Source organism: Gobius niger (assembly GCF_951799975.1).
Source record: "Gobius niger genome assembly, chromosome: 19".
Taxonomy (NCBI): Eukaryota; Metazoa; Chordata; class Actinopteri; order Gobiiformes; family Gobiidae; genus Gobius; species Gobius niger.
Window position 1 is genome coordinate 15324689 of NC_136870.1, and position 27243 is coordinate 15351931.

Below are 27243 nucleotides of genomic sequence, written 5' to 3' on the forward strand. Positions count from 1 at the left end.
AACCCTTCTCTCCGTCTGCTCCTTCATTTGGGTTAAGTGCGTGTGTTGGGGCGGCCCACGTACAGAGGAGCTCCACACGAAGGAGCGCTGTCCTGACTTAAGTGCCACACTTTCTAGTTCTTCTTGGTCCAGACCAGAAGACATTTGTCCATCAAATCTTCCACTGTGTTCGGCGCTCAAGCTGCAGAGCATTTCACGGTTCTTCTATTCTGGTCTCCAGGCCACAGTGGTGTGTAAAATGAGAGGGAATGCTATGTTTTGGGAAATCTAATTTGAGGCCTCTGTTTGTTTTCTTGGCCTTATTTTGTAACCGGGAGCTGGCTCCACAGCGGCACAAGTCTCTTTTCCACTCACTTCACAAAAACAATGTCCCACAACCAAAACTCCAGTGTACTGTCTTCACAGGAACAGGGACACGGCAGTGTCACGGCAGCCTCCACTGCTCTCCTACTCTTTACTTTTCTGCGGTTCACCACAAATTTGAACAGACCCTTAATTGGGAGGTTATTCACTGTGCCACAGGAACATATGCCCACACATATATACATATAAATGAATTTTAAAAACAAATATTAGCCGACGTCTTTTAGCAGCTAATTGCATCGTGCTCCCTGTGGGAGGAGAGAGGGGTCCTCGGTCGATAATTAATCCTCGTTTGGAAAAGTAAATGACATTCATTAGCAGGGAATCGAGCCAAGAGCCATTATTTACATGGCAACAATCTGCAGCATTCTGCTGGCTCTTTTAATGTTACAGAAATATCTCTCGGACGTGGGACAAGTACAGTTGCGTTTGTGGATATTTTTCCTCAGTGTCATCGCACCAAGGAACAATTAGGCTCAGTGGAACAGATGGGGACGCCTCTGAATCTGTGAGCTCTTCTGAGCAGGTCTTCATCTCTTCTTATCCTACTCCTTCATCAACACACAGCCACACAACACATACACTCTCTAACTACTCAAAGGACCATCACAAAATGCAAACAAAAATGCTTTTAATATTAGTGGGAGTATTACATTCATATATATTTTCGTAATATGCACACAACAGAAGCTTCACTTCTGTTGTGTGCATATTACGCCCTGGAGTGTGGAGTGGGTAAATATGGAATATAAAACAACTTTAAAAGTCCCAAAAGCAAAAACAAAACAAAACGTTACGTTCTGAATGGACCACTTGTTACAGGAAGCTTGTGAGGATTCCCACAATGGCACAAGCCACTGTTTGGACGACATGATAGTGAAAACACTGGAAAACAAAAGACAGCTGAGACTAAGAGTCATCACAATGCACAAGTAGTGGAAAGTCCACTAGCATGAATCTGCAAATATTAAAGACGATCATAAACAACAGATCTCTCCCATTTCAAAAAGTTGTCTGGGAGGGAGCCTCACAATGTGATCATGTTCAGTGAGTCAAAGTCAGGTCTGTGTCACTCTGCCCCCCTAATCTCCTCTCCGGATCATGGTTGGCTGACCTCGATTCACGGAGGTGCCGTATCAGGCAGCAGGTTAACGATATGAAAACTTACACACCTGTTATTGTGCGACCCGCTACACATCTTTGTCCCGCTAAGTACAATGATTAAGGTATCAGTCCTTGGGGAAGCGGGCGACACAACGGGAGCGAGGAGTCAGCCTTATAGTTCCAGCGTGGCCTCTGGCTCAGTGGACGCGGGGGACTGTCCCGGCCCCCCGGAGTCCCGCCAGGAGACAGGGAGTGATCCATCAGGGCAGCTGGCCCCGCCTCCTGCGATGAGATTAGGTAACAGCGTGTTGTGTTTGCTGACACTAAGGACGCTGCCGTGAGCTCCCGAAGGCCTCCTCCTCCATCATATTCTGTTACGTCTCCCCAACAATAGGCACTGTCAGGTAAGACAAATGCTAAATCACTCCACATCCCTCCTTATTCTCACACCTGCATCTCTCAGCCCATTCCCGAAATGGTGAACAAAAAGTGAGCCGTGTACACATGACTGCATCATATTGTACGGCAATTCACTTTCAACAAGGACATCCAGTGGTCTTAGATAATAATGCTCTTTTAGCTTTGCAGTTACATTAGTTATCTTGCAGCTACACAATGAAAACTAACAAATGAAGGTACTTCCTGAAGCCACTGCACATTCATTGGCAATACAGTATATCGTGTTCGAAAGTTTCCAAAAATGCACATTACTCCTGAGAACACGTCTCCTGCTCTGACAATTACAAAGACACAAAGGTGCTTGACACTGAAGTTACTTTACGCTGCCTCTGCAACAGTTGAACCGATAAATGCGTAATGATCGACTGGTCGACTATGCAAAGGTGACGGTTGCCTCCCATTAGTGTCCAAACTAAAACTCCGCCTCGCCCTGCTGCTCCCTCACGCGGCAGAGCGATATTTTGGCTGTTGTGCTTCGCTTGACCTTTTTGAAGGGCTGAACGAGAAACTTTCTTGAGAAATCCAATACCATCCAAGGTGCGGGCCCGGTTAATTCTTGGTGTCTAGCGCGCGCCACACTTTCACGACCTCTCCCTTTTTCCTTCTTCCCTTCCCCTCTCTCCGGCCGCCCCCCCCACTGAACCCACAATCGATCTGCTTATCTCCGGAGATCAAAGGCCCGCGCCGCCTGTTGTACATTTAGCCTGGCCCGGATCCTCCCACATCATGTCTAAATATTAATGATAATAAAGTCTCACACCCTTCTCTGTGTCAGGCAATTACAGCCAACATTGATCCCGGACTCCATGCTCCAATTAGAAGCCCGCGCTCGTAATGCGTCCTGAAACATCAAAGGAGAACGGCCATTGATCCGCTCCTGGATCTTAACATTTACCGTTAGAAGACGAAGGGGCCTGGGATGAGGTATGGCAGTGGGGGGAAGCGATATTCTGACTTGGAGAGCAAGAAGAAGGGAGAAAATAAATCATTTTATCAAGCCGGTCAGGTAAAGGATGTGCTGAAGACTCAGAGGGCTCAATAATAATGGACGTCCCGACTGTTTACGCACCATCTCGCTTTTACAAAGACCTTTCTTTTTCGACAACAAAACCCAGCTTTACTGTACAATATTAAACACATCCAAAACTAAAAGCAGCAGCTTCTGACTTGACTCAGGAGGTGCTGATCGCTTTTGGATCATGATTATTTTGAAGTGCTACTGTCTGTGTAATGTAGCACTGATGCAGAGGAGATTATGGCCAGTGCGTGTTGTTGGAGAGGCAGCAGGTGCAGATTCATCCAAACTTACAAGCACTTTAACGCATCTCTTCAAGCACAACATCAACATAATAAATACCCAAACAATCAGAATAGACAACCATGAACACTTAATAAGGAGAACATTTGTTATTCATCCCGATAAGCCCCGTGTCTGCTGGTCCTGGGGCGAGCCAAGTGAAAGGGCTGCAGTGAAACATGAGCTACACAGCTCCTCCCACATGTGTGTCTTTAGGCCAACTATCCCTGACAGTTGACCTCTGCGACACCTCAAAGTTTGTGGACAAGAAAACATTTTTAAAACACTGTACACAGCTTGCAAACAATACCCTACTTTACCAGCCAGACAGAGACGGCGGCTGGGGCAAAATTCGACCCGACGGCAAGTCAATAGCCAGCGACACGTCACCGTAAGACCGGGGACATTCCTTGCACAAATGAAGCCCAACAATTGCACCGTTGACACCATTATTTGACAGAGCTTGTTATGTGGTGTCTCTGTGTCCGGGATTGATAGCTCAGAGAGTCCCGGCCTTGGCTGCGACCTCACAGCCCGTCTTTGTGAGCCCGATGCGGGAAAAGGATTGTCCATTGCTTGGCCTCACAATGCCACTCTTCATGACACCATAATACACTGAGACGCTGCGCAACAGGAATGCAATCGCAGTTGTTTGTCTACCTATAATTAATGGAGTAACCGTGACTTGGCGACTTAGGGGGACATTGTAGTGTAACGTTAAGCTTAAACAGCCGCTTATCAGCAATCAGCTATCATTAACAATGACATAACTACATGTGAACAGAGGATGCTGTGCCATTTAATGAGGGGCATCCAGAGGTCATGATACTGCAGCGCTGCTTACACTGTGGCTTGCCACTGTCTGTCAACTTTATACAAATATTTGAATATACTGACCAAGGCAATTGTATTTTGATTAAAATATACACCAAATGATGGAAATATGTCTATCCCCTTGCTCAGCCACAGGCACAATAGACCACATGCATGTATGATGGCCTAGAGCAGGGGTCCCCAACTGGCGGACCTGTGTCCAGCTCCGGACCTCCAGAGGCTTTAGTCTGGACCCCAAAGCCTTTTCATCCTCTCAATATACTTCATTTCTAAGGCTGAATTTAAAATGATCTAAACAATTTGAATAACAAACACATTTTTTATTCATGAATCAGTTCTGCTTTGTAAACAGACAACCTGTGCTCATGTTTTAACATTTTTAAGAATGCAATGACTGCATACACTGCGTTCCAAATTATTATGCAAATTGGATTTTTGTGTCAAAAAGGTAAAAAAAAAAACAATAATAATGAAACTCATGGATGGTATCGTGTCTCGGGGCTCTATGAATCACTGACATTAATCTCAGAGACCTGGGATGATTAGTTTTCAGGTTAAGCCCAGTTAAGGGAAAAACTGCTGAAAAGGGTGTTCCACTTTATTATGCAGATCATCATTTTCAAGCAATATGGGAAAGAAAAAGGGACTTTCTGCTGATGAAAAGTGTGAAATAGTTGAATGCCTTGGTCTAGGTATGAAAACCTTCGATATTTCATGAAAGATTAAGCTTAATCATCATACTGATAAGAGATTTGTGGATGATTCAGAGCACACTCCGTTTTGTGCCGATAAAGGCACAATATGGACGGTTTCTGCCAGACAAACACATCAGACTAGGAGAACAGATGCCACAAAGCAGCAGACAGGTATTTGAAGCTGCTGGTGCCTCTGGAGTCCCCCGAACATCAAGGTGTAGGACCCTCCAGAGGCTGCAGTTGTGCAAAAACCTTCTATCCGGGCCTCCCCTAAACGGTTAATTGAATGCTGATGAACAGAAACAGCTGCAGTGGCTCAGAAATACATGAAGACTCATTTTCAAACAGTCTTGTTCACTGATGAGGCCGTGTAGCCCTGGATGGTCAGATGGATGGAGTAGTGGATAGTTGGTGAATGGCCACAATGTCCCAACAAGGCTGTGACGTCAGTAAGGAGGTGGCGGAGTCATGTTTTGGGCCAGAGTCATGGTGAGAGAGCTGGTCGGCCCCTTTAGGCCCTTTTAGACTCCCTGAAGGTGTGAGAATGACCTTTGAAAAATATGTGGAGTTTCTGACTGACCACTGTCTTCTATGCTACAAAATGAAGAGCTGTGCTTTCCCGAACAAAATCCTCTTCATGCATGACAACGCACCATGTCCTGCTGTAAAGAATACCTCTGCATCACTGGCTGCTATGGGCAAAAAAGGAGAGAAACTCATGATGTGGACCCCCTCCTTTCCTGACCTCAACCCTGTTGAGAACATTTGGAGCCTCAACAAAAAATAACTTCTATGAGGGTGGGAGGCAGTTTTCATCCAAACGGCAGCTCTGGGAGGCTATTCTAACATCCTGCAAAGAAATCCAAGCAGAAACTGTCCAAAAACTCACAAGTTTAATGGATTTAAGAATTTTGAAGCTGCTATCACACAAGGGCTCCTTTGGTAAAATATAACTTGACCTGTTAATATTTTTTTGATTGAAATAGCTCTTGATTTCAGTAAATATGACCTCCTAATGCTACAAATTCAACAAATGACCATTTTCAGTTTATTACAAGCTTTAAAATGTATTGAAACGATGAGTTGCATAATAACTTGGAACAGTGGATTTTGAGGTTTTTACTATATTTATTTTTGAAAAAAATACTGTTTTCACTAGGAATTTTTTTCCACCACATTTAAATGATCCTCTACCAGTTAAAGACTTGAAAATTATGCTGACTCTCATTTGAGTTGACAATTTAGAAAATCTTAGAAAAATGTCATTTGCATAATAATTTGGAACACAGTGTATGTCCGGACCCTGGACATGTGTCGAGAGTTACAAAAGAATAGTTTGCGGACCTTGAGCTGATTTAGTTGGGGACCCCAGGCCTAGAGCCTTAATATCATTTTGGTGTACGTTTACAGAAAGCACATAATAATTGTTGAATAAAACTCCAGTTCTTTAAGAAGAGTTTGGACATGCCATGACAAGTCAAAACACAAGCATTCATTTTGTATATTTTTTGCATGATCGTTTCCTCCGCTGGTCCAGTGTTCTGTGCCTGTGGTGTCCCTCGTTATTATACGCTCTGCTCAGATGGCGCTTTCCTTCCACAGTCCCTCAGCCTTTACCAACAGTGTAATTAAAGATTGGTGAAAGGAAACCAGTGTTTAGAAATGGTTTATGTCAAAAATGTCCCGAAATGCTGTACCACAGGGAAACCTTGTCGATGAGAATGTCCGCATTTGAGCCAAACTTGTGAGCGGACAGTGGCCAGGGGTCAGAGAGGTCAAATGCGATGGATCTGATTAAACAGCAGTGAAAGGAAACATTTGCCGTTGGATAGATTAGGCTTCTCACATGTGTGCGAGTCCGTGATGCGTTCAGGTCAGATGAGGAAAATGAGGGGATTGGCGGGCTACACAAACAGGCTGGGAAAGTGACACCAGGATGCTAGGCCAAGACTTCAATGTCCTCACAACTTCCCTTAAACACTAAAGCCGTGTTCGCCCTGGCGCCATCTGAGTATGGGACGGGGGTTAAAGTTTACACAATGGCGGACAGGATGTTACCAAGTGACCCAGCAAACAGTCAGAAAATAAACAAAAGGTGCCCCATATTTGGAGAGATTTCAAGAGATACTTCTAAACAGTTTGTGTGGATCTCATCTCTGCTCTATTGCAGAGGACTGTTGCTTTAAACTGAGCAGCAAAATATTCACATAATCACACTGTTGTTTATATCTCAAATCTAACATTACAGAAACAGAAATGAGTCATTGTACTCCTCAATATGTGGCATACATCTGCTAACCAATATTCAATTCAAACTTAATAAAGTAAAACATAGTAATGGTCTCACTGTGTGAATGTGTTTAAGCTGAGACGTTGTGACGGGCTGATGTTGACCCAGGGGTGCAGCTTCACATGGCTGTAGGCTCACATGGCTGTCTCCACACAGACATGGAGGAGATGCTGCTGTTAGCAGAGGGAGGGACCTTGCTTCCAGCTGGCAGCAGGCCTGGTCTAGCACCAGGGTGCTCAGCCAACAGTTTGGTTCCTCTGTCAGAAAGCCCTCCACGGCCCCGTCCTCCACAGACCACTGGATGCCAGTCTGCCTGGCTGGTACAGGCCAAACAAGCCCCAGTCACCGGGCCAAAGGGGCAACAGAGAGGCTGCCAGCTGGGCCAGCACTTCACGGCCGAGCACCACTCTCCAAACAAACAGGCTTTTGGGCCAGGAGCCCACAAGGCAACATGGAACCTGTCATTAGCAGCAGTGCATGGCTGGTTCACTCCTCAAACCACGCCAAGGCACAAATGTGGACTGCACTTGACTCAAGATTTTTCAGCCAAACTATTTTATTGGAAAAGCCCACTTTATGAGACACCATAAATATATTCAACTTTACACATGGTTTTACACATGTGTAATATTAACATTTAAGGCTTTTAACAACCAACAACACCACCACAACACAAACTCTTAGAGTCTAAAACAATACAGACCAGATGCAGGAAAGTGGATGTTGCGTTGCCAAAAAGAGTCTTAAGATTAACTATATACCATCTAATTACACAACATCCAGGGAGCTCAGTATAGTATTTACACTAAAAATGAACTCCATGGACATTGGACTTTGCGAGGGTTTCTCCACAGATCAAACGGCTCCAGATTCTGCGGTGCAACATGGTCACTTTGGCTACAACACACTGGGCTGGAGGTTTTAACATCACACAAGCGATTTGACTGGAATGTGATGCGGTTCATGGCAATTGGAGAATGATCAGTAAATATGAATAAAAAACACTTAAGTCTAAAGTTGATAATATTCTATGGCTAATACACGAACATGGAGTAGTGTGCTAAGAATAAAAAGGAAAAAAATAATTCAATTTTAAAAACATTTTTTTAGATGTATTGTATGTTTGTGCCTGTGTTTTCTAGTCCAAACTAGGCCAAAAAACAACATGGAGTGCACTTCAGAAAAGAAAAGTCAGGCTTCAGTGATGAGTCCTGTCCACAACAGTGAAGAAAAGTGTATGAAATATTTCTTCTTTTGAAAAAAACAACACCAAACGCTGTGACAAATATTCCGCTGCGATAACTTTGACAGAGACTCTTGAAGCTCGTGCCTCAAAATGCCTCAGCTTACAGGCGTTTAGGCTGGAGTTATTGTGATGAAGGGGACCTTTTATGCCATCAACAGGGTATCAGTGCACGGCCTTTGTTTTCATTGCACCATCTTGGGGTCGGCTAGAGCGAGATAGAGACAGTCCTCGTCCAGAATGGTTGGCATAGAAGAAAATAAAGAGTCAAAATTCAGTGTTCGTTAATATTTCAAGCCTTTGCTCCTTGTCAAAGAGATCTAAGGGGCAGCAACAGAAACTGAACAATGCTAACAATATGATGCTACTTTCTTTATTTCTTTCTTCTTATGACTATTTACTTTACATTTGATCAGTTTTGACAAACACCGTAAATGTGTGGATCATTTTTAACTGCAGTGTATGAAACCCACTGAGAAGATGGTGAGGAGGAGACTTAAATTAGAGCTGACTGGAAGTGCAAGTAGGTATGTAGAGTGCAAAGAGTCTGAACAGTAGCCATTTTATCCTGGCACAGTGAAGAGCCCAAGAGCAACTTATCGCGGTGCAGGGATCCCGTGTCCGTGTTTGGAGAGTGATGGAAGACTGCCTGGCGCGCACAAGTAGGCAGACCGTCTATTACAGTTACGGATACGGGAAACAAAATAGCCCTGTTTTTCTGCTTGACAAATGCTGCCATGCACTAATGTAGAGGCATTCAACAGTGCATTCTTCCACTCAGCTGTTGCGTAGTGTGCCCTAGAAGTATGCACAATGGCTTGCTGGGAGGGAACAACAGTCAGGGAAGAGACAATGTGATAGGTTCTAATTGCTTCAAAATGTCCCGAAGAAGGCCCCCTATTATCTATTTAAATGGGCTGATAATGTGCGGCAGGAGGAGAAGAGGAGGGGGCTGTGGGGAGGAGGAGGGGGCGACCCAGGCAGAGGAAGAAGCGATCCTCTGCGCTGCTGTCGCCTCATTATTTTCCGTCTTGACGGACGCCCGCGCTCAACCCCTGGATGAATGGCCCTGTGCTGAATAAGTTATCGCCAGACACACAAAGAGAAGAGAGTGCTCCACAAACAACAGCAGCCATGCAAACGCATGAATCTCTTTCCCTTCTCCCCATCGCCTCCTCCACCAGCTCCGGCAGAAGCAGCAGCGTTCCTGCTCCCACTAGACGAAAGGCAGGGCCTGCCACAGACTGAGAGCTCACCTGTAATTTCTACAGAAGCTCACAGCAGGTGGGAGAAAAAACTGAGCGGATGTAGTAAAATGAAAGGGACGGAAGGAAGCAGGCCAGTGTGAGTTTGTTTAAGACATATATACTGTAGCCTCATTCCTCCATTGTGTTTCATCTGTCGCTTTTGTTTGTGCAACTCCTCAATAAAGACAGGGACCTCCTTAGGACAGCATCTTCAGATGTCTATGAAGGCTTTTGTTCTCGAGACAAGGCTCTCAGCAGGATCATTGAAAACGATTTCATCTGATGTTTATTTTGTTCCTTTTGCTATTGTTTAGGCTGAAGCTGATCCTATCAAAAAGAAGATGACCTCTATATGATCCTCTGATGGGCCTGTTTGCGACATCATTGTATGTCGGATGAATGGAATTTTGCAACCTAACAATCCACATTTAGGGGCCATCTTCATGTTGTTGATGATGATGCCCTCATCCATCAAAAGTAGCAGCAGAAGTTTTGGACAGGAGCGCACCACTCCATCGGTGACGGCAGAATCAGAGGGTGTCGTGGCCCCGACAGCCGTGAGACGGCAGATCAAACATGGCGGGTACCCTTCAGTGACACCTGCAGCCACTTCAAGGAACGAGAGCACCACTGATCTCCAGTCATCTCGTCAGAACGCCAGTCTGTCAGAGTTAAAGGAAGAGGGAGAAACGCTGCACCATCACCTAAGACGATATGAAGCAGGCTGAACATAAGGTCACCTCAATGTCAGAAGTTGACCCTGGACTATCGAGAATGACTTTTTTTTTTTTTTTTTTACAATACCTAAAAAGTTTCCATTCATATGAGATTTTCAACGCACCTATCCTGTGTCAATTTTACGCAGGTTAAGAGAAATCTGAGGTTTTTCAGCACCGCCACAGCAGAAATAATTATGATTCAACAATGTCCTGACCTATCCAAAACAAAAGCTTCCTGTGCGCCGGATAACAGAGGCAGGCAGATATGTAGGGGTAGAAGAAGGGAGCTTTGGCAGCCAGTTAAGCGAGTCAATCCTCAACAGACAAATGCATCCCTTATATAAAACAACAACACGTCTTTGCCCTTGTCAACAACCCCATCCTCTGCAGCCGGGCCTTGTGTGTGTGTGTGACGGTCTTTTTCTTTTAGAAAAAAAAAACGGTCCGATCAGCAGTCTCTAATGGGCGAGGTGGTGGAAGAGAGCGGCACACGGAGATGAAGCAGGAGGGAGAGTGAGGTGGTTGTTTGGCTCTGGAGCAGTGAGTAATGAGGCTGAGGCGCACCCTGTCATTGTCCCAGCAGAGGCAGCAGCAGCCTGTAGCCGCGCACACACACACACACACAATAAAAAGGGAACAAAAAACATGAAAAAAAACCCAACAGGGGAAAGTGCATAGTAAAAAAAAAGTGACATCTGAAACAAAAAAGATGCTGAAATCAAAGTTTACGATTAATGAAGGATTCACTAATCAGAAACCAATGACTAAAGGATTAAAGGAGAAGTTTATCTGAGAGCATGGCGGTGTGTTTTTAGAAAGTAAAAATATGAAGGTAACTATAATAAACAAATACAACAATCATAGTATATGATACAAAATTTGGGGACCTGACTTTGTCCGCTAGATGGAATCATAGCCGCTATCACACTTGATCCTGTATCCAGCTCTACAATAATATTACAATGTCAATAGGTGTTGATAAAACAAATGTAACAGCTTGAATCTGCAAAGTTCAGCCACAGAAGAGCAGTGAAGCACGAGTGATGCCTGCTTTACTCTTTTGCTGGAGAACAAAGTTCATGCAAACAAAAACATAACTTCCCTGGAGAAGATGACCCAGGCCAGAGACAGGACAGACCCAGAGGGAGGTGGTGATGTGAGGGGTGAGGAGAGCAGAGAGAGAGAGACAGGGGTGTTGATGCCTGGACAAATTGCAAAGCAAAGGGAATATGTTTAAATGTAGCGGATGGAGTTACAGAGGCAGCAACATGGAGATCAGAGAGCGCTGGACCCACGGGGAGTGATCTGCCCCTCTCGAGACAAAGAACATAAGCAGAGCTCGGGCGGCTGCGATGAGTTCAGCTGTAAAACTAAATTAAACGGCATGTAAAAGAGGGCAATTTTGTCTTCTCAAATACCACAGCTTTACATTTTGTCTTCTCAAATACTATGATTTTCAAGGAGGAAGACATAGACAGGGTACAGTGTGCTATAAATGCTTTTTAAAAAAAAAAACCTAAATACAACACTAAAGCAAAAACATGTACTGAAGCCCTTTCACACTAAATGTTAAATAAAATCATACAAATGTCAGTCCTCATGTGGAAATTGCTGGTATTGATGAGTGTGTTGCATGTCTCTGGTCGCTCCTCACTGATCTCTTAATCAGTGTCCAGAGTGCTCCTGCTCTTGTGAAGACGGGCCGTTCTGCCGCTGCCCGTCACTCCAGTGCCATGAATATGGAGCTGTTCTGTGGCTGGGAGCTTGCTTATGTTTTCTGTCTGATATCTAGGCCCCATTCCCATTTCAAAGAGAGGTCCACCCGGGGCCTTGACTTTTTGATCTGCCTGGCGACTGAGTCGACCACCTGCATGTGGGATCAGCTGCCAGCGCGCAGACAACCCCTCAGCTTCAAAATATACATCCTCCCCCTTCGTCCTGCGCTTCATTGCCCTTCACTCTGCCCCCTCCCTCCACGCGCTGCCCGGAGCCCCAGTGGTCCTAACTGGGTCTGGAGCTGCATCCTATTCCCAGCCGCTGGACCGCAAAGGCCGAGATGCTTGAGATGTTCAGCAGGCAGAGGCGAGGAGAGCGCTGCAGCAAGGGCCAGTCTGTGTTTAGACTTGACAGTGTTGAGGTGCCTTACTTTGACTGTGACCTGCTTGATTAAGATAATAAGATTGATAAGGTTGATATTCATATCAAGATATATAGATGATTTCATCCCCTACTTATTAAAGTTGGGAATAATAGATACAGACCATTGCAAAAGCTTGCACAAATCCTTTTAGCTTACTAAGCCACAGGTAAACAGGGGCAAGGAAGACGAGATACTCTCTTAACTCTTGTCAGGTTATAATTTTGAGCCTTATTGGTGCATGTTAAGTCACGATTCTTCACAGTCTATGAGTAAAATGCAGAGTAGAGGAAAGTGGCGCTGCATTACATACAGTAGACCAGTGTTGATCATAGGAATTTAACTAAATGACAGTGGTTCAAATGAGATCATACATATGAATACCACATAAGACAGGCCTGGTGTCTCAGAGGGTTTGCTGTGGCTGTCATCGTATAATTAAAACCCAGAGGATCTTCAGACTATTGAATTAAAAATTAAGCAGCATTGGACAACCTCACTGTCCCACACTAGACACATCCGACTGATACGAATACTGCAGCTGTACTTGACAGCAACACTCTCCATTTTCTGTTCACAGCAACCAAACAGTTTTCTTTTACTAATTGCCCTGGATGGCATTGATGAGCTTCACAGTCACACAGTCGTAAAGCCTCATTTTCAAACAAAGCGGCAGTTATTTCAGGTGTGCGTTTCTGCAGCAGCGAGGGCCGTTCGCACAGTCAGCCCGCTTTAATTGGCTTTTTCTTGAACCATGACAGCGAGCTAATGAGTGTCTAATTGTTTCTCAGCTGGGCTCGTGTCCGCCAGACCAGAATGACACCCAGCCAAGAGGTGCGAGTTAAAGCTAAACTCGACCAGGAATACCAAATGTCAGCAAGTTAATGCTACATCCAACTCAAATGAAAGGTCTCGGCGAAACGACCCGGCGGTAACAGCGCTCAGCTATTCATTACGCCGGCCGTCTTCACCAAGGGATCACGTACCGCAATCAAAATGAAGTCGCAATTCGAATTTTTGCAAATAGGAAACCGTAAAGACAACAATTTATCCCAAAAGTATTCGGTAAAACAATGTGGAGCAGAGAAACCACAAATGCAGTTCGCAGAAAACGCAGCTGTACCAAGAGAGAGGGAGGTTGCTGCTTGTTTACACGTCAGACACAAGTACAAACGAATGAAGCGTCGAGGAAACGTATGGCTTGTGACAGTGGCGGGACATTGGCAAATTGGCTCAGTTTTGATGGTAAATCTATCATTTGTATCCCTACAGCGGCGGCTTCTCACGCAAAGATCTATAAATATGTAAAGACAAATTGAAGATGACAAAGCCTCCGCCCACAAATTTCCACAATAGAACCGAGTAACAGCACCGCGATTACTCAAAACACACACAATTAATCAATAGGCGGGAAAAACTTGAGGGGGCATGTAATGAAACGAATGACCAAAATGATGAAAAATGGCCTAAAAGGGGGGTCGGAGTGAGATATCAGCGAACCTCGACGGAGTCCCCTCTCTATTCTGCGGCTAAATGACTTCCGATTTGACATTTCCAGCCCACGACCTTACAACAAAAACACACTTTCTTTTATTCAAACGGCACCAAGTATAAAAAATGAGGTCTTGGGCTTGTGAGTGTGAGGCTATACTATGCTTCTCCTGTCAAGCAGAAAGCCCAGACCCCCCCCTTCCTCCCCACTTTCGGAAACCCCTCATAAATCCTGATTTGAGCCAGAGAGGTGCGGCGTGCGGCGTGCGGAGAGCGTGCGGAGGGGAGTGGCAGGGCACGCCTCTTTAAAATGCTACGTCTGATTAAGTCTTCCCATTAGGTGACAGCTGAACTTTAACATTAATATGATAATATTGAAATAAGAGTGTGTTATTTACTGGCGAGGGGAGGGGGGGGGGGGGTGGAACGGGGCGGCGGGACAGTGATGAATGGGTCCCGGACAGCTCGGGACGACATGCCAGGCCCGTAATCAGACTTGACAAAATGGAGACATATGCAGAAATATTGGTTACAGTCGGCGTCACAGCACCTCCTCGGTGCCCCTTCTCATGTAACCGCCGTCCGACCCGCAAATTGTCTCCGCGCGCTCAAGCATCCATTTCAATTGGCACTTCCTTCCTGGCCCCCGCAAATTTTTACATTTACTCCGTGTCATTTACATATTACTCTTAATCAAAATCCGCAGTGGGCGACAAGGGAGGAGAAAATATAATAATAAAAGACGAGAAAGAAGAAGAAGGAGAAGAAGAGGAGGAGACGAAAGCGTGGCGTCACGGTTCAGGGACGGGCTCACAGGGACTTTATGAAATGGAGATGTGACAAGATATTACAGAGTGCGGTGTGTGTTAGAGGACAGCTGGATAACATAATGCTGCTGCTGCTACTGAAACGCTGGGCTCACTTTCTTCTGTGTGAACTTCCAAAACAAAGGCACAGAGAGCGAGAAGATGGAGACAAATAATGTGCCTTTCCGGCTTCGATCTGTCCAAATTTCACTGGTTTGAGTCAACTCACAGGGTTGTTATGGTGGAGTGCTGCACAATGTAGCGTAAAATCTATACAACAAGACGTTTTCATTCACAATCCTGTAGGCAAACGACAACGATAAAGTTTGTTTTCTTCCACTTTGTTATATCAGGAGCCAGGCGAAAAGAAAAGACAGATTCTGGGCCAGATTCGAGCAAAACAATACATAATAAATAGGCATTGATTACTTGTTTAGGCATGAGAGGCAGGGATAACGCTACAAGACTAATGTTTAATTTAAAGCAACACTGTGGAACATTCCAGGTTATGTGCTGCTACTGTCTCAAAACAAGTCCAAGATCAGAAACGTGCTCCTATCGTAGTGAGTTATCTAGTTCAAGTATTTGGAAGGGTATGGGTCGGCAGAGAATGATGAGCTGGTAATGTCCTACTCCCAGAGAAGTTACAAGTCAGGTTTGTGGAGAGTAGGGCTGCAACTGATGATTATTTGGGTTCTTGATTAACCTGCAGATCATTTGTACGATTAATCTTATCTGGGACAGAAGCTGAGATTCAGGGAGTGAGAGAGAGTCCTTTTATGCTTATTTCCAAACTGGTTTTTCGTTTTTGGAAACTGGCAACAATAAGAATGGAGTTTATTCTGTCATCTGACTGGATAAATGTCCTCAGCTTCATCTCATACGTGGGGATGAAATTTACAATGTGCAAAATAATATTAGTAATATTAAGATAAGATAAGATGGTACTTTATTGATCTCACAGATGGAGAAATTGCATTCGATGAGAGAGCATCCGGCAGCAGCACCCATTCAGTGCGCACCACTCTTTTTTTTTTCTTTGGTGAAAGATCGTTGTGTCGCGGCCGCCATCTTCACTGTTTTGGTCACAGGAGTAGCACTGGTTGATGGGAAATCCGTAGACGATGACCACGGCGGTGGAGCTCTTGCGCTTGGCCACGATGTTCTTGGCCACGCAGGTGTAGTTGGCCGTGTCGGACAGACGTGCCTGCTTGATGATCAGGTTGTGGTCCACGGTGATGTAGAAGTTCCTGTCCTCGGCCGGGTCGATGATCTCGTTGTCCTTCAGCCACTCCACCCGCATGACCTTGGAGGATGGAGAAACTGTAGCTGCCCTCTGTCTCCTCTGATCATCTGAAACGGTGCACCGCCTCCTGGGCTTGTCCCCGTCTCAGAGCGTGGTGTCCTGCACTGGTCAGCTCCACCTCGTCCTTCCTCTTCCTCCTGCACAGCTCCCTCCACAGTCTATCACCATCTCCTCGTTGGTCCCTTTTGTTGTTTCCTGTAGCTCCTCTTGTGACGCCTCCTCCGTGCTGCAGGTGTGGGGGCTCTTGGTGCCTCTTCACTGTTCAGTGTCTCAGAAGAAGATGTTTGTAGATCTCAAATGGGTTTTGCTGATAAGCTAGCAGTTTGTTTACCTTCAAAAAGCTGCTTTCTTCAGGACCATTTTGGACTCTCAAAGTAAACAAATCCACCAAACCTCCACAAAAACACGGTAAAGACGTACAAAAGTATCCAGAAAAACAACGTGGTTCGCTGAAAAAGGCAAACAATTCACTGAAAAAAGCAAACAATTCAGCTGCACCAGGAGAGAGGGAGGTCACTTCTACTAGTTTTACTACGCCTTGCAATATAGTTCCCCTTTTTATCTGCTTAGAAAATACACATGTGATTATACTTGGATCGTGTGAAGGCTCATGTAATAGTATTTAAATAGGGAAAACGTGGAAGAGCTTGGTCGCTTCTAACTTCACTCCCGTTTGGATCCATAGATGAGAAGAGGAGAGGCTATATGCTAACATGGTCTGTGCTCGGTTTATGTGACTGAGGGCACACGTAAAGACCAGACAGCTACGCATCAACTCGTCTAAGCTAAGGTAAGAACATATCTCAATATTTAAAAAAATAAATAAAGTTGATATTAGTGCGTCTTTGACCTTGTGACCCAGCGGCTGTATGAGTGGTCAGCATGGCGCCTTTTCTTCCCACCACAGTGGTCTCTACAACACTCCAGGATCAATTGTTTTGTAGGTTTTCTGGTGAGAGGCTCCGTCAGCAGTGAAAACCTTCCGAACAATTGATCCTGGAGCATTGTAGAGAGAACTGTGGTGGGAAGTAAAGGCACCATGCTGACCACTCATACAGCAGGCTAGGTCACTACAAGGTCAAACACGCACAAATATCAACTTTATTTTTCACATAGAAAGTTGCATAATGCACCACTACATGCTCCATGAACTTGACCTAGGATGATTCTTGCAGTTTCTGACCATGGTTCCTTCATGTGCAACTAAAAGTAAACTGTGAGCCACAATGGTGAAAAGGCTGTAGTTTACACATGCACACATGCAGAGCAGGGAGTGATCCACACACAGAAGTCCAGAAAGAGGCTCCCTACCTGGCTCTTACCTTCTGAGCATGCCGGTCAGGATACGAGAGCTCTTCCCCAGGTTAGCGTCTGTTTCTCTCAGCTGCGGCGGGGGAAGAAAGGAGAGCATTTAATATTCATTTCAAGGAAATCAAGAAGAGCAGGGAGCAAAGGTTATTTTTCAACCCAACACAATTAAACTCATTACCTCCAAGGCTGTGAAAAATGATCAAGTGCACAAACATTTAACACCCTCTCCTCGTCACTCTTTTTAATAGTCTTTTCTTGGTGTAGTCAGTAACCAATGCCGCTTCATTCATCCTGATCATGCGCACATTTTTTACACAAAGCCAAACCTCGGAAACATTAGTGCCAAGGTCCTTCCCTCTGGCGTCCACCACAGGCTCAGAGAATCCTTGAAGGAGCACTTGAAATAAAGATCGCACCTATTCAAAGCAAATGTTGGATCTTGGGGTATTTTCTTTTCCAATATTCTCTCTCTCTCTCTCTCTCGCTGCACGCCTTGCGCCTTTGTGACTGAGGAGGAAAACGCTGACGGTGCATGGAGTAAGGTGTAATTGACGTCTACCTGTAGTCGCATTTTAGGGGAATGATTTGAGTTTGGGTGAAGAAAGTTTCCCTCTGGAGTCAGCAAGGAGTTACTTACAGTCACTGGTTTTGAGGCAATATTAAAACTGAATAATGGCTTTTTTTTGGGTTATGGTTGGTGAGTTTATAAAGCAGAATATTGTTTGTGAAAGAATTTAAGTCTGGTTATCTTTACGAGAGCTGTGGAAGCATGTCTCACACAGTATATTCGGACTCCACTATATAGTACACTTCCACTACTTTCTTCTAGTCAGTAGCACCTCTCCGCGCTTCCTCCCCTCTGGCGGTGGGAGCTGGTGTACCGCAGGTTGCGAGAGCCAAAGATCCATGTGGTCCGGGGCGAGGAGGTGGGGGTCCCGGGGTTTGGGCCCTCTGGCAAAGACAACAAGTCCTGCAGAGGAAGCCTGATGTCTGCTTCTACCCACAGATCTGTCCCCCAGACACTTCGCCCAAAATACATCCCTCTGAATCATTCCTTCTTTTCATTTTCACTCCACTGCCTCCACGCTCCAACTGCCTCCTTAACCTAAAAAGGATGTGACTGGAATGGGAGGCATTTTGAGTGATTAGAACCTGATTCAGTTGCGTACAACGTGCAGAAATATTTCTATGCCATATGAGGTATCCAGTGTGGTTTGAAGGTATGTTCCATGAACCTAATGTTGCACGAAAATATGCAAAGAAACAAATCATATGAATGTATACGTCAGTTATCCAAATGCAGAGGATTTGGAAATGTCTTAAATATCATGCTTTGTGTAATGTTTACACACGGGAAACTGCAATTAAGTTAAATATTGTTAATTACTCTCATGAGGAGCAGCTCAGTGCAGATTCCCGTTTCATGTGCCTTCACACACTCACACTGGGACTGCATTAGTGAGTGCAGCCTGACCCCTCTAAAAGCCATAACTTTGTTTGTCTTTAAGATTGGGGTCACGAGCACAGGACGTTGGTGGCTATGATGTGTTTGGAGATGCACTACAGAAGATCCTTTGGTTCATAGTGTATAGTACAGCTCACAGAGAAGTTAAGAGCAAAGTGCTTTGACCCTGTAAAACTCTGTCGAACTGTGTCATAAAAGCATCACAACAGGCCAGCCTCCCGCTGAGCTCCACACTCGTGTCTCTGCTGACGTACGCTTGTATACGAGTAAACTACAGTAAGATACCAGTGTTTCAGACTTCACCTGTGTGCCGCTAACCTTTTTAATGTACAGTAGGCTTTTGTTTTATGTGCCTTTTGCCCATTAAATTGCCGTCCATGCCCTCTAAGCTTATGTGTGTGCCCAGTCAAAAAGGCTCCAGGGAAGAGGAGGAGAAGCAACAGAGAAAGCTGCTTGTCTGGGCAGACACACAGCGGACCGTTTTGAAAGGAGACGTTTGATTTGCTTTGAAATCGCCCGTGCGAGGCCCACTGCCATGTTGTGATCTTTAAGCATTCTGCGTGGAGGCGTCCGTCAGGGCTCTGGCCCCTGCCTGAGCCCGCTCGCCTGTCTCTGTCTACCTGTCTGTCTGTCCTGGACGTGAGGAGGGGCGGCGGTCAGGATCTGGGGAGGGGAAGGCGAAGGGGAGCGCCTCCTGACGATAAAATGGAAACGGGAGAGGAAGGGAAGGGCCGTAGGAAGAACAGTAAAGTTGATTCCAGGTAAAGACATTTTGAAGGTGGTGGTGAAAGGCGTAGGATGATTCCCCTCCTGAATCACTCACTATAAATAATAACACACCTGCATAAATAACAATCTGCTGACTCATATCTGTTTGTGCTCCGGTGTGAGGACGCCCATTGGCTGCGTCTAGACTGAGTGTAGTGCCAAAGCTTCCACCACATTTTAGCACCTCGCTGGTCTCTCGGACACGTGCGAGCTGAATAAATGGACTTGGGGAAGAACAGGTGGCTCGTGAGGCCTGAACTCACCCTTTCTCTGGCTCTCTGGATCTTCTCACGATCACTGTGCAGGTTGGAAAGGATCTCCTGACCCACTTGCTCTGGAAGACACAAGACAGACATGATGAGAATATGCATGATAAAGAAGACCCCACAAATAAGAACAGAACTGGGATATTGTGAGAAGCACAGGCTAAGCTCAGGATTTGGGTTGATAAGCTGCATTTCACTGGTTACTCCCTTTCTCTCATATGTCACGAACACAGTGTGGTTAAGTTTTCCCTGTTCTCTCATGTCATTTTCAGTTACCTATAGCTTCAAGTGTTCTGAGGAAGTCATTTGGCACCGCTTTGTTCACAAACTGCACAGCTGACACACGCCTAAGTGACAGTCGCTACTACACTACACTGGAGTTAAGCGCTTCTTCAAGCCTCTTAAAAGCCGTGAAATAAATAGCCGGAGAACAGGCGCACCTCTGGCCCCGGCTTCCCGTGGCGTCCCTTCAGCCCGATGCAATATTCATTAAGTCACTCTTTTTTAAACGCACTCGTCAGTCGGAGCCGTAAACACATTAGGAAACATTCGGGGGACCTGACAGGCTCGTCACTGGTCACTGTCAAAAATTGCCCGTCCCTTGGGTTAGAAACCAAAAACAGAACTGATGCTAAATCAAAAATAATACAGTCATCAGTGTAGCTTTTAAAAAGGAGGGATGCGCAGGACGAATTGGTGAATACAAAAAAAAAAAAAGAAGAGGGAAAAAAAAAAGTGAAGAATCTTTGCCTGGATCAAAGACGGGCTTTCAAGCGCACCAAACAAATCCGAAATAAACAACGCGCCGGCTGACTACTGTATTACACTACACAGGTGCCGCACACCAAAGGGCCCTCGTGCTGAGCCGCTGTTCGGGCGGCGGGGGGAGGGAGAGAGGGGGGGGGGGTGCAAGGGAGGTACAGCTGGCAGCTAAACAAGAGAGGAGAGAGATGGGACAGGAATGGATCAGGAACAAGTACAAAAGAGACAGGCAGTGTCAAATGAACTAGCGTAGGGATGGATATTAGGCCATATGAAATGTAAATACAAGTGCACGTGGTTCAGAATCTCAGAAAACAAAGCGGTTTGAAGGCATTTCCAGTATTAACCTCTGAACCCCCCGCCTAAAAGCTTCCTGCCTTCCTGCCCTGTCATTTTTGTCACTTTTTTATTGCGTTATTGTTGCTTTTCCGGAACGTATACGCTCGGTGAAGGCGGGGGTTAAACGGTTAAATAGGATACAACTTTACTTTGAGTGGTAGATAAAAAAAAAGTCTGAGCAGTGATTTCCAGTATACAAATATATCCACATCTTCATGCACTTTACAGCAAGTAATCGTTTAAAAAAAAAAAAGTCATGAATAAAGTCAGTGTAAAATCAGTGTCCCTCGTCCTCCTGTCATTAGTTTCTTATCGGTGCCTGGGACAGATTGAAAGATACCCAGATTAAACAGTGCAGTCAGACAGTCACATGTGACAAATAGGGCAGATTAAAAGACTGAGTGCAGGTATTAATAACCGTAAGAACAGAGACGTCGGACCACCCCCCGGAGCCCCCCGCGGCACCACAACAGGGGGAAGGAGAACGGCGGCATCTTGGTGTTAAACAGACAAATAAACGCGTCTATCCGTCTCTGTCAGAGCGGGCCTTTCTTTGAAATAAATGACTGTGACAAGCGCTGGAGCAGCACACTGTTTTTGATGGCAAGTGCATTATTGGAAGGGTTTGTAATAGGTGCAAAGATGGATGAGGGGCCGAGAAAATAGTGATATCCTCGACCCAACGCTGATGGATTGGAGAGCAGTGTACGCACGGAAAGAGTCATTTTTTAACACTGAAACCATCACTAATTGAACTGAAGTTATCCTAATATTGACAAAAACTGTGCTCAACTCAACATGACAAATTAAAGCCAGCAGCCAATAGATAGAGTACCATATTTTCCGGACTATAAGATCTGTTTTCATAGTTTGGCTGAGGGTGCGACTTATACTCAGGTGCGACATATAAATAAAAATATCGGCTACTCCTGTACCACTGAAGGGGGGGGGGGGGGGGACTGGTGAAAAGCGGAGGTCACTCTTACTGCAATAAAACAGAAAAAGCTAATCGCAGGCTAAAAGTTAGATGGCTATAGAGGAATGAGTTCGCAAATGAGAGCTTGAACCACGTGCTGCCGGAAGAGGCTTTTACTCTGAAGCAACTTAATGTTTTTTTCTTCTTCATTATGCATTTTTTTTGGCTGGTGCGACTTATACTCCGGAGCGACTTATAGTCCAGAAAATATGGTAGATACAGTAGATGTGATGCTAAATTAGTAGTATTTTTCACTTAACAGTCTATTGAACAAAAAGTTAGATCAATAATTATTTAGTGTGGAGCTAAAAGCTAGATGGCCACAGCTAGAGGAACGAGTTGGCAAATGAAAGCTTGAACTACGTGCTGCCGGAAGAGGCTTGTCAACGGTGCAGTAACGCCTCCAGGCCCAGGTAGTTGCCAAGGAGCGACTTATATATTTTTTTCTCTTCTTCATTCTGCATTTTTTGGCTGGTGCGACTGAAACTCCGGGGCGACTTATAGTCCAGAAAATACAGTAGATACAATAGATGTGATGCTGCTCTTAAATTAGTAGCAGTTTTCACTTAACCGCATATTTAAGAAAAAGTTATATCAATAATTATTTAGTCTGACCACTTACAACTTTTATAGATTCCTAATAATAACTTAATCAGGTGATACATTTCTATCCCTGTTTTGCCAATCTGCGCAAACAGCCGCGTGAACCACAAGCTGGATCGACTGTTGACTTGACACATAAAAAAGTATACAGAAAGATGAAATAGTGCTAAAACAGTAAACCTTAACAGTCTGATGGATTTGTGCGCGCGAGTCATTTGCACTATACACAAAAAACAACCCCAAAATGCAGCCATCACCAATTAAAGCAGGAAACTAAACCGCTGCAGTAACATTTAACAAACAGGTTTTTATAATGGCGCCCAAAAAGTGGAGGGAACAAATACTTTTCTTGGAGCCAAACTTTGGTCACGGCTTGTTAAGAATAAACATTTTGCCTGGTCGTGCGGTCATTAGGGTCCATGTGTGTTCAACAAAGTCTCGTGTTGACCCCCCCCGTCCCACGTCCCGCTCCGAACCGTCAGCGCCGCAACTCCCCCGGGACTCGTGCGCCGTTTATTGTCTTTATTATGCATCCTCCCCGACATTACTCAGCGTTTGGCACATATCTACATTTCCATTCATCTTGGTTAGCTGCGCTGTTCACTGGGGTGTGGAAAAGTTTATTAGCTCCTGGGAAAGAAAACTTGTTGAGGCCTAATAGGGCTGCACCATTTTATCCAATTGTGTTTTTTTTCTTTTTTCTTTTTTCTTCCTTTACGAGCATTGCTTTACACATAAGAAGACCCCATTTGAGACAGGATATTTTTGGTGTTTGTAATGTAAACAACGGTGTCTAAATGAGCGTAGTCTTTGAGATTTGCTATTTGCAACCTTTCAAATTGCAATTTCGATTTGATCGCTATTAATTGTGCATCGTGTCAAGTTAAAAGAGACGGCCATCCTGAAACCACAAACAAGTGCATTAAGCTGATTTTCTGATTACAACCCTGTAATTAGCAAAAGGTTACAACATTAGCCACATCTTAAAAAGGCAAAGTCTCATTGATAAAGATGACGCGGGGGCAGGAATAATTAACTGTTAAAGCCCTGACTTGTTGCTCGTTAGGGTGTAAAATATTCCCCTCCAGTTTAAACGCCTATTAACAATTAAAATAAGGCTGGCCCCGAGGCCTCGCTCTGACTCACTGGTTAAAGATCCCCATCCCCAAAGGTCCTTTTAACAAGCCCATTATTCCATTACATTAGGCTCACAGCAGCGCCACAGTCTCGGCTAAACTCTGCCGTCCAATGTAAAAACATGTCAAGAAATAGACATTAGACGCCTTGATTATAATTAATGCAATTATAATTAAAGCCTAAGAACATCACCAAAGTAACAGTGCTCTTATGTTGAAAATACAGAAGTCCATCCAGCTCCTGGACCTGGATTCACATGAGAAAAGAACTAGTTAAACGGATATAGGAAGGGAAGGGAATCTGTATGTTTTTTATAGCAACTACTTATCTTACAACTCCACAACAGCTGACCCATTCATACTTTATTCTATAGCATATTAATAGGTGATTGTCTGGAAATGGCGTGTAATAACGTGGTACTTAAGGTAAATACAAAGAAACTGGACACTTTTAATTTATTTATTCAATGTAAAATGATTAATCATACAGTAACCCCATCCCAGTATGAAGAATAATGAACAGGGACTTGTATAACGTGAGGTGAAAAAAGTGTCAGGATATAACAACAAATGCAGCAATTATTATAACCATCATATTATTGACCTATGATCTGATTCACTGTGGTCGAAACAATGGTTATTGTCCGCCCTCGGCCTGATCAATACACATACAGTAAGTCGTCATTCATAATTAAGTGAAACTTTAGACTTCATATACTGCCCACTGTGGCCAGGGACAACTCTGCCCAGGAAGTAAACAATTCCTTTTTTCAGGCCAAAACCTCCGCAACCTTCAACTTTCTCTACATTTAATTGGACACATCATGCATTTTACAAGAGCTGTGTCAGGGCAGGTACAAACCGTCCGAGACCTTTTCCCTTCTTCTCCTATGTCTGCTTTATGGTGCTATTCTTTTGGCCTCACTGTGTCCATCCCTGGAGCTGAAAGGGTACAAGACCTGACAGCGGTGTGCTCTGAGCCTCCGTCCTTTTCATTAAGCACTTTTTGAAGGTTACCACACACTTGTATCTTGAACAAACGGCTAGCGGCAACTCCGGGGAAAACTATGGGGAAGTTTAGCTGTAACTCTGTACATTAGCTTTCTCTATCCGCACTACGCAGCATATGCCAGTGACTCTCAGGTGAATAAAGTTGCCAGGCTTTGTACACTTCTGGAGGAGTCTACAAGTGCCTAGTGACACACTTTCATCACCTCCATCAAAGTTGTACCCGCGCTGGGACATATTTGTAATGCTGAGCCCACAGGCCATGAGGCTAGCTCCTTCTCCATCAGAAATAAAGAGGTGCCAACTGCTAGGTCACAAGGGGGCCGAGCGTGGCATCCAGGGGCCCGCCAAGTGTTATGACAGCCTCCTTATGATAACAGCCCACTGTGTCGAATGTTAATCAGCGGGGTTAGTCTGACAGAACGGGAGGAAAGACTGACGTTTTGGCAAAAAGAGTTGCATTATTCCGAAAAGTGACATTTCTTGCAATGTGTGATAAATATTAAAAGATCGTAGTACTGTACCGAGTGATCGCAATTAGCATAAAAAGTACCTCGTATTCCATTATTACCGGTGTAACAATAGGCCATGTGGGGATAATTGTGATTATGTGATCGATTTCAAGCTTATCCCTCAATTTTTATATTATAAACTAATTACAAAGGAGCCGACGATGTCAATCATTTTGACATTGGAGCACGTGTATGATTTCTGAATACAATTATAAAGTGAACTCCACATCCAACTAGTAATGGAGTCAATGGCTGCAAAAGGAGAAGAGTGTAGTCAAGACCTGGAAAATTATACAGAAAAATAAAGTGATACAGAAGAATTTTTTTCCCCCTGAGTTTAAGTAAACAACAGGAATTGAACTAATGTCCATTTATGAACAAGACACTAGGGAGAGTTGATCTGGGCTGGTCAGGACTTGGAACTTGCCGGCAGTGCCCTCTGCAGGCTGCAGTGGGAAGGACATGTTCAGTTTTTATATTCAGCTAACGGGATGCAAACATTTCAACCTCTTAACCCCAACCTTAAACAAGCACATTTTCTCCAGTTCCCAAATCTAAAAGTGTAACACTTCACTTGAAAGCTAAGACCTACAGACCTGATCTAAACTGTTTTGTTTGTTGTCAGCGCATTTGTGTCACTTTTAAGTTACTTTTCCGGTGTGTTCATGTTTTCATCCCTTTTTTGACCTTTCTGACGCTTTATCGTCGTTATTGTGCCACGTTTTCATTGCTTTTTGTTGTCACTATTTTGGTTGTATAGTCCCGTACAATACCTTATTTGAAAGCTAAGACCTTGTAGTTTCTGGAACATATGTGTAAGATCGGCATGAGTAAAACACAACTTACAGGTGGTGGACGGCAGGTTAACTGATCAATGGCACCACAATGAACCCGTTTCGACCGCAGAACAGTGATGATTAATGTGCTTTTAAAAATCAAAGTAAGATAGACTCTATTATGCAACAAAGTCCAGGAAGTACAGAACGGAACAAAGCGCATCGACAAAGTACATTTTGCGTATGCCCTCTTTAAGGTTAGCTCTAAACTTTGGCCTACTGTTACTCAACTTAACTCACAGTGTAGCTGGATGTTTAGAAACACCAGCCCAGACCGCTTGGTGCTATAGGGGTATGCGATGTAGTACAAGTCCCAGTCCTGCATGCGTATGTTCAGCGCTGGGCAGTCAGGCCACATTTCTGGGGCCTTTCTTCACTGCGCCAGCCTCTGTTTTATTCATGGCCTGCGCCCTGACCCCGCGCGTCTCCTGTTCTGACAAATCACTTCTGATTAAGACAGATCTCCGTTACTCAGCCACTCAAACTCGCCCTATTCATCATTCCCGCACAAAATATGCCTCCTCCTCCTCCCCGCGCCTCGTTTGCCTGTCCGTCAGACCGGAGCGGAGCGCAAAAGAAATTTCCGCCACTGTTTTAAATAGCTGATTACAGACAATTGGGAGGACGGAGAGACCTGAGAGCGTCTTATGGGTGATAAGACGCCAGTGTAATGGGTATAAATGACCGGGCGTGTTGGAGAGCAGATGGTAATAGAACTGTTTGTTTAAAACCAAAGCGGGTGGAGAGAACTGAAAAGCGGGGTTTGAGCTCCCCCTCCCTCTTTTCCCTTCACCTTAACCTCAAAGTCAAATCCTCCGCGTCGACACATCTACAGTTTTCAGTCTCATTTGCCCCTGGATGAAAATTGATGACGCCGGGAAGAGTTTGTTTTCTTTCCTAAATGTAACAATAGAAGCGTGTGTGCGCGCTTGTTAACATGATGCCAAACAATTACATTAAAAAAACATGTGAAAGATCCTGCCCTTCGTAATTGCCCTGTCAATTTGCTAGCCGTGTACTGTAACCACTTAACACTATGCTAATTGCTAACTTGAATACAACCAAGTGTGAAAATCAGAATAAATGATGTGTGTTTTCCATTATTCCAGCTTAGCGCCTTTATATCCGCACTTTTCTGCAGTTTCTTAAGCTGAAGATAGCGTGGGTCTATAGCAGCACGGCGCTAGTTAGCCTACGGCGAGCTTTTCAAACTTCACGAGCACCACAAGAACCCGGAAACTTCTAATTCTGCGCAAAAAAGGACACACGG

At 44.7% G+C, this 27243-nt stretch overlaps 1 protein-coding gene across 4 annotated transcripts in view; it reads right to left on the reverse strand.

Annotated features, from left to right (window-relative positions):
• vti1a (vesicle transport through interaction with t-SNAREs 1A) overlaps positions 1-27243 on the reverse strand; it is a 105182-nt gene that overhangs the window by 14824 nt on the left and 63115 nt on the right. For 2 of the 4 annotated variants that reach the window (XM_079577882.1, XM_079577881.1), the window contains 2 exons: positions 19799-19869; positions 17314-17375 (listed from right to left, as the gene is read on the reverse strand). In XM_079577882.1, coding sequence (XP_079434008.1) covers positions 17314-17375; positions 19799-19869 — 133 coding nt within the window. Of the gene's footprint in view, positions 1-17302; positions 17376-19798; positions 19870-27243 lie in introns of all 4 variants that reach the window. The other 2 variants (XM_079577884.1, XM_079577883.1) reach the window with 1 other exon arrangement.